Consider the following 7540-nt stretch of genomic DNA (forward strand, 5'->3'; position numbering starts at 1 on the left):
CGTTCAGAGATACCGCAACCGATTGCATCGACTACGGATTCCGCCAACACTACCCTCTGTCGCACGTACGGATAGACTACCCTCGATACCTTCGAGAGAGTCCAACTCAGGCGCGATGATCGATGATCACCAATCTCAGTCCATCACCAGGGCATCGGGCCCTTCAGCGTCTACGCGTCGTGGACGGGCAGATCCACAGACATGCCCGGCACGCTCATGCACTGGCTCTTCACGATATCCCTCTGGGCCCATTGCCTCGGACGTCGGTGGAAACCGCAATGAGACGCTCGATGGCTTCATTGAAGCCCTCCAGCATCAAGACACTGAGTCGAACCCCGATTTTCTCGACCTGCATGAGATTGCGTATGACCAGGCTTTTCGAATCTTCTTCCATTCCAAGTGTAATTGTACGTCTTGCCGTATCTCCGAAAAGGCTACTGAATAGCATATACTGACAAGAACACTTGGTTCAGGTGAAAATGAATTTGAGGTCAATGAGCCAGAGCATACTTTTTCCCTTCGAGAGAGCGTGCAGTACCTACAAAGCTCCCTACCTCCTCTACCGACGGTTTTTGGTGAAGCTGGATCTTATGATCCCGGCAGCTCTTTCCGACAGTGGGGGGACTTCCTGTCAAACAAGCCCAGCCACCCGCTTTCGTTCCGCAAATCGCAGATGCAACTTCTCCTCGAGAACGAACCAGAGTTGGTTCTGTGTAGACAATGGGATATTGACAGCATTTGGCTAGGGGCTACAGGTCTGCAAGCAATTCGACCTCCCAACAACTTCCGCCTATCTTTTCTACCCTCTCTCGCCCTAAACCTATCATGCGACCAGGTGATTCAACCTCATGGGCTGGACCTGGCCAAAACAAGGCATATCAAGTTTGGTGCTTTTAACACACATAGTGTACATTTTTCGGTCTTTCTCTTTTTCCCTTGTGCGGCCCCTGATTCAACCTCAGCCACTCGGAATGCTCTGTCCCTTGAGCGTCAAAAAGATCTTTATGATCACATCATCATCCCGGCAGCTTGTGAGGCCATATCCGATCCTTGCCGCCAGGAAATACCACGAACGTACGACATAGCGTATGCGAAGTCTCGTTCGTTCCAAGAAAAGCCAGGAAATAATCGATGGAGGCCTGATGATGTCAACAGGGCAGTCCATCTGCAATATACGATCCCGGCGGAAGACCTTACTCTTTTCTGGACTCTGGTAGTCAGCAAAGCAGATGAATTCCAGCTCACGACCAAGAGCGGAGAAACTGTGCCATACTTCAAGGGTCCTAGGTATTATTCACAGGCGATTCATCATAAATCGGCCACCAAAATGGATAATTTCGCTTAAATCTTTAGGGTGAATCGTTAGAGGCTCGATCGGGTAGTTAATTGGTTGAAAATAACCCCAACCCTACTACAATGATTACCGCGAACATTGCGACGCAATGCACATGTTCTGGTCCGTGCACGCTAGACGTCTCTCCAATTTCCCCAGAGTTGCGTCGTAATACACACTTTTCGTCCGTGCACGCTTTCAGGGTTCGCGGAGCTACGGTGGAACCCCTATTTTTTCTCCATCATCAGACAACGTTGACTTTCCTTTCCTTTCCGACGAAGCTGAAGTTTCGAAGAACATTCGATACGTGTTTGCAACTGCCTCACCCTAGGTCACCCTCGCCCCTTTCGTTTCTTTCAAGCCCTCTTTCCGTGAGGCCTTAGAAACATATTCATATTAGAGCTCGACGATGAGTTTTGCAACGCCTGGATTTGATGTTCTCAACCGACTTGCTCTTCGCATCGACCCAGATGCAAAGGTGTTGATTTGCTGCCGGTCAACCTGTCGATACGCACTATCCGTGAAAGGATCTGCTGTTACCACGCACCTGAGAGTAAAGCACCAGGTTGAACATGGTGAGCGTAAGGGCTTAACCGAATTCCTCAAAGGTCTGGGCCAGTCATATCTGGGTGATCCCAGTGCTGCACCGCTCCCCAAAGACGGCTGCTCGGAACATCCTGACTTGCGCGTCTACGAGGGGTATGCCTGCCGGAAATGCCCACTCCGTACCACCAACTTCTCGTCTCTAACGCGCCATATTTCCACTCAGTATTTCCAAGGTCAGCCTCCCGGAAAGCGCGAGCTAGATGAATTTTACGATGAGGTATGGCTACAGGCATGGACAGCGGGGTCAAACCAGTCTCGAAGGTATTGGATTGTTAGTCGTGGTGGTCTTGCTACACGGACCAGTGATGCTATCCAAGCTCATCTCGCATCTATTAAAGAGCAAGAACGACTTTCGAACTCCGGTAAAGACACACCAACCCACACGGAATCAGGAGGCATGAGAACAAACAGCCAAGGAGACCTTCTTAGATTTGAAGAGCAGACCCTATAGATCGAAAGGACAGGTTGGGATAAGATATATCACGGAAAGAGTCGAGATGTACTTGCTGCCCTTGCGGCATCATCTTTCTCTCGAGGCGCTGGGCCTCATCTTCTTGGTCGCCAAGGGACCGACGGTTTTCACGAAGACATTTTCAGCACTATGGAAGACGAACGAAAGATTGCAGCTGTTCTCGAAGCGTTAGACGTGCTTCTGGATCGATGTGAGGAAACCGCTCGTAAAACGAGTAGAAGTATCCTCTGTTGGCTCAGAAGCACGCATGCTCTAGCGTGCTACCTAAAACCTTTCATCCTCGTACATCACCCCTCAAGTAGGAGAAAGTACCGAGTGCTTTTCAAACGCTGTCTTCTGCTCATTTTCCGATCATATCGCATGGACCCAGACACTCGGGACAGGCTCACGGGCATCCGGTTCAAGAGAAAGCAGTTTCGGTTTCTTGAGGCAATATGGAACCATGAATCACTATCTGATCTTGACGCCCAATCACCTCGTACACGGCTATCCTTGCCTGGAACTGAGGAAGACTCCTTGGGTGGATTTATGCAGCGATGTCTTTCGCATAACTACTCCGAGGATGAACGTGAAGATGACGACGAGGAGGATGTTACAGAAAGTTCTGAAGAAGATTGCGAGTACTAAAGCGATGAGAGCCAAGTTATGCGACATACTGGGAACGAGGAACCAAGGGGAGATGAACAAGTATCGCAGGAGCTCATAGAACTGCTGTTCGGTCTGAGTTTGTTGCTATGTACCGAACAAGTAACTAATGGTCAACCTAGTTCTACTCTGCTAGTTTTCTTTAGTAGAATCCTAGGATTCTCTTTATCTTTAGAGACGTTTCTTCCAGCGAAGTCATATACGCCTTACCTCTCAGGCTTGTTATATATTCAGCGCTTATTGTTCCTTGAGATGGCGCTCCCCCTTTGTGACTACCCCACTCTGGAGCTATTGCAGCGTCCACGGACAAAACAATTGGAAAGGCTCGAAGTCGTGAGAAAGAAATACATGGTAATAGGGTTGCAGTCGGCTTTTAAAGAAATGATTAGTCTTTGCAGCTATGGCCGAGTTATTACATGATCGGAGTCACTAGCGTTCCTGCTGCGTTGGAGTGAAGATGGCCAGACTGTGCATTGCGGAGATCTCTTTCATATTAGTATGGCTGAATTTCGACTCTTGAGTAAATACATTGTTTAGCAAATGGATATGCTTAGAGAAGAATTAATGTTTGGATAGGGCCGCTTTATCGACTTAAGCCGACTAAAGGACGACCTTAGGAACGCCGAAAAGGGCTTTTCTTTCGAAACACATTAAGAAAATAACATAGATAATGCATACCTTTAACTATGCGAGCGTGCCTGCTCTGTTCGTCGTGGAGGCCTGACCGTCAAGGGAAACTGGAATCAGAAAGCAGTCTTCAAGTATATCCGAGCAGAGGAGGCGTTGTGTGAGTACTTGAGCCTGGGGCTCTACCATCCATGTGGATAAAGTCCGAGATGGCCCGACCTCTTAAGCTTAACCTGTGTTAACGGGGAGTGGGGCATGAGAGGAATATTTGTCTACAATGGATCCATGATCTATCTGGTACGACATCACAAAGCAAAGAGGTCGACGAATAGGGAATTTGTCGTGGTTCGATTTTTGCCAGCTGAACTTGGCCAAACTTTATGTCAGTACCTTGTCTTTATTCGGCCGTTTGTTGATCTACTGGATCGCCAGTGCCATCTGGGATTTAGTGAACGAGGACGAAGTTCTCCCCTCCTGTTCCGCGTGCGGACAATATCGGGGCCGAAGCCTTGGCCGTCTGGGCGTCTGACCACGATTCTCAAATCGGCGACGTCAAAGCTGTGGAACAAGCCTGTGAACTCTCAACTGTTTCGCCAACTATGCATCGGCATTACCGAGAAACACGTTCGCGAGATTCACCAGCCTTTCAATCGCTTCGATGATGTTAGCGAGAATGCCGACCGCAATGTCATATTTGCGTGGCAGAGTGGACACCGCCCGCTCCAGCGAGCAACAACATACGGTCTTGACGGGGCGTTCCCGACAGCATTACAGCCACAGCTGCTCGAGTCATACGAATGGGCCTCTACTCGCTGGCATGAGTTCTTACATCTGCCCAGTAAAAGTAATCCGCCATCAACACCAGACACAGCCAGCCCTTTGTCGCTCGGCCAGCATCTTCAGACTCAGCAAGGGGGTAGGACGTTAGGAAGCACTTCAGCCTCGTCCTCATCAAAGCAAAGGACACTCCAGTCTGCGAATCGATTACACGAGTCCGTTGATGTAAGAAATGGGAGAAGTTCACCTGTGTCCAGCCTGTGTGGGGCAGAGAGCACATTACCTTCCTTGCCAATTCAGCAAAGCAGTCCAGACGACGACAATGGGCCTGAACGAAGGATGGATTTTACCCGGCAAAGAACGTATCCCTACTCGCCAATCAGATCAACTCCGCAACGACCAGCCAAAAAGAGACGACTCAATGGACATACTCCCATGCCACGTCATCCAAGCTTCAGTCTTTCTTGGCCTTCTATCGATTCCAGAACAAATGAGGGAAAAGAGTCTGCAGGCTATTGGGATGTTGAACCATTGTTCGGGTCCCTTGCCGCAGAGCTGAGCCTTTATCAAAACGCAGAAAGACATATTTTATTGAAGCTCGTCAATACCAATATGAAGAATAGAAAGATGGGTAGATCTCTAGAGTATCGACTGGATGACGTACACAAGACATTCCAGTGGTGGCAAACTGTTGGTTGCGAAGTCTGTTTTGTCGTCACCGGTAAGATATGCCCGGACCATACCCTAAGCACATGCTCTATGCCAGTGGTTGGGCATAAGGCAAGGCTGATCCTGCAATGGCTTGAAGGCCTCTCCATTCCGGGTTCGCTGCAGGGAAAAGGCACGTGTAGCTTCTGTACACATACATTCCAGGTTTGCGGGCAAATTGGCATCGAACTGCAACGGGAAAAAGCGAAGCTACTGAAAAACAAGCTATTTCAACTGGGTAACGACAGTCAATGTGAACGGAGGCCAGTCATCAGAAGAGCTATAGCTGCTCTTTGTGCGTATGACAATCAGTCCCTTGGGAGGCTCGTCGCCAAGATTGCATCTGAGAACGATGAGGTGGCCTTGAGTGCCGAGGACCAGGCTCGGGCTTGGTTTGAGGCACAGATCCCTTTTAACAACAGCTGGATCCCAAGACTGCTTTTCGTATTTGAGATCCTCACGCTAGCATTGTATATCCGTAAAAACCGCCAGGATGGTCTTCCACCGTTTCATGGATTTCCGTCCCAAGTTCCTGGGCTTACAATACCGGTAGCCCGGGACTCTTATTGGACGGCCAACCATGAGCCAGAAGTCAGTAGATGGAAGGCTACCATGGACTGGTGGAGCGGAAAATGTAGTTACTGCGCTGGTCAAGGTCTCAGCGGTTCAGACATCCTTCACAGGCTCAGAGAATGTAGCCGAGGTGGGGCAGCCCAGATATCTAGACGAATAGGTCTCAGCCTCTACCGAAAGTGGAAAGCACCGCATACATCCTGCAACAAATGCTACCTGCCGAGAGAGATGTGCGCAAGATGGACGAAGAACCACAATAACGACTGGGTAGAAGCAGCCAATTGGACCTGCCAGTACGACCGGTATTTGGCACGTGACACGATGATTGGTCTTTTTCAGTGTGGGCGAGACGATTTGAAGAGGTCTTTACTCGATTCCGTGCTTGATTATCAAGCAAACATAGGACGAGTACCATCGGATTGCGATGATTCCGTAGCGCCGTTCCTCATGAGAGAGATCACTATTGCAGGGTTACGAGGCGTTGAGATATTCCGGCAAATCATGATTTTGACGAGAATGTTATGGTGTGGGTATGAAGGTTAATACGGCACAAGGGTGTGAACTCCTCTCCTACCAATATATAAGTGGCCTAGCAGAGCCCATGCCAAACGACCAAACCCCCTACTACGTAATAACTACCAAACTTGAAGTGTCAAAGTAAGACTTTAATATTTTCCATTCCGCTTGCCATGGAGTACTTTACATACGAGTCAGAACTCCGGCTTCTCTGCTGCCGCATATGCCAGACCATGGTTACGCGGAAGCAAGTAAAGCTACATCTTCGCAGTGCTCCGCATAGTCTTAACAGTCAGGAGATCAGTCTTGCGCAAGAGTGGGCATCTAAGCATGATATCTTTGAGGGTCAGCTATTGGCCCACGCTAATCTACCACCCAGGCCCGATAATGCACCGCCAATCGCAGCTTTAGGTCCGACAGGCACAGGAGGTATTCGGTGTAGGTTTATCCCAGAGCGAAGCACGTCGTCTCGGCCCAATTGCCCATATGTGGGCGCAGAGTTAAGGCGGATTCGAGAACATCTCAGGGTTAAGCATAATTAGGGTTAGGGTTAGGATAGGGTTATATTAGGCTATGGAAAGCTATCTTGCTCAGGTGCTATTTATATAAGGATTTATAAAGACTATAAAAAGAGATAAATAAAGGAGATAAAAGGGAGATTAGAAGGATAATAAGAAAAGGATAGAGAGATAAAAGAGATATAAATATAAGAAGGATAGATAGGAATATAGGTAAGGTATGGATAGGAAATAGGAAAGAGATAGAGATAGGAAAGAGATAGAGATAGGAAAGAGATAGAGATAGGAAAGAGATAGAGATAGGAAAGAGATAGAGATAGGAGGGAGATAGAGGTAAAGGAAAATAGGGAAAAGAGATAGATTTAAAAAGGAAGATAGGTTAGGAAGATAGATAGGTCGGCATCTAGGAGTGTGTTCTCCTAGGTAGATCTCGAGCTATAGAGGCAGCTGAGATAGCCCTAGTCTTAGTTAAGGTAAGGCCGATAGTTGAGTCTAGCTGTGAGGCTGCAAAGGGACCTAAGAGCTCTTGGAGCTTCTTATAGGTCTGTGAGGTCTCCTGATCCATAAGGCCGCCTGCTGAGAAGATAAGAGGGTGGAAGAAGGCTCCAAGAGACTGATATTTCCGCCTTTTCTCACTAGCAGCTTCCTTCAAGGTGCTATAGGGGTCCTCCTTTGCAGAGTCCTTGGAGATAGCTACGATTTGGATATCATAGAAGTAGCGGCTATTTCCAATAGTGACTGCAAAGTCAGCCCGGAGGGAGGAGT

At 48.5% G+C, this 7540-nt stretch overlaps 4 protein-coding genes across 4 annotated transcripts in view; all 4 read left to right on the forward strand.

Moving 5' to 3' along the window:
* Positions 1–1610, forward strand: part of FOXG_17679 (uncharacterized protein) — a gene marked incomplete at its 5' end in the record, with an annotated part of 2161 nt that extends 551 nt beyond the window's left edge. Inside the window, 2 exons of the mRNA XM_018397685.1 lie at positions 1–407; positions 474–1610. Coding sequence (XP_018258792.1) covers positions 1–407; positions 474–1345 — 1279 coding nt within the window. The 3' untranslated portion in view covers positions 1346–1610. The remainder of the gene's footprint in view (positions 408–473) is intronic.
* Positions 1611–1742: 132 nt separating this feature from the next.
* Positions 1743–2440, forward strand: FOXG_17680 (uncharacterized protein; the record flags this gene model as incomplete). Its single annotated transcript, XM_018397686.1, has 1 exon — positions 1743–2440. One exon carries the CDS (start codon positions 1743–1745, stop codon positions 2388–2390), a length of 648 nt encoding a protein of 215 aa, XP_018258793.1. The 3' UTR covers positions 2391–2440.
* A 100-nt stretch (positions 2441–2540) lies between these two features.
* On the forward strand, positions 2541–3038 carry FOXG_22918 (uncharacterized protein; the record flags this gene model as incomplete). The annotated part of the gene is made up of 1 exon (XM_018403343.1): positions 2541–3038. One exon carries the CDS (start codon positions 2541–2543, stop codon positions 3036–3038), a length of 498 nt encoding a protein of 165 aa, XP_018258794.1.
* Positions 3039–3968: 930 nt separating this feature from the next.
* Positions 3969–6397, forward strand: FOXG_22919 (uncharacterized protein; the record flags this gene model as incomplete). The annotated part of the gene is made up of 1 exon (XM_018403344.1): positions 3969–6397. The coding sequence occupies one exon, from the start codon at positions 3969–3971 to the stop codon at positions 6282–6284; it is 2316 nt and encodes a 771-aa protein (XP_018258795.1). The 3' UTR covers positions 6285–6397.
* Between the last annotated feature and the right edge of the window lie 1143 nt (positions 6398–7540).

The sequence above is a fragment of the Fusarium oxysporum genome, genomic scaffold (assembly GCF_000149955.1).
Source record: "Fusarium oxysporum f. sp. lycopersici 4287 supercont2.69 genomic scaffold, whole genome shotgun sequence".
NCBI lineage: Eukaryota > Fungi > Ascomycota > Sordariomycetes > Hypocreales > Nectriaceae > Fusarium > Fusarium oxysporum.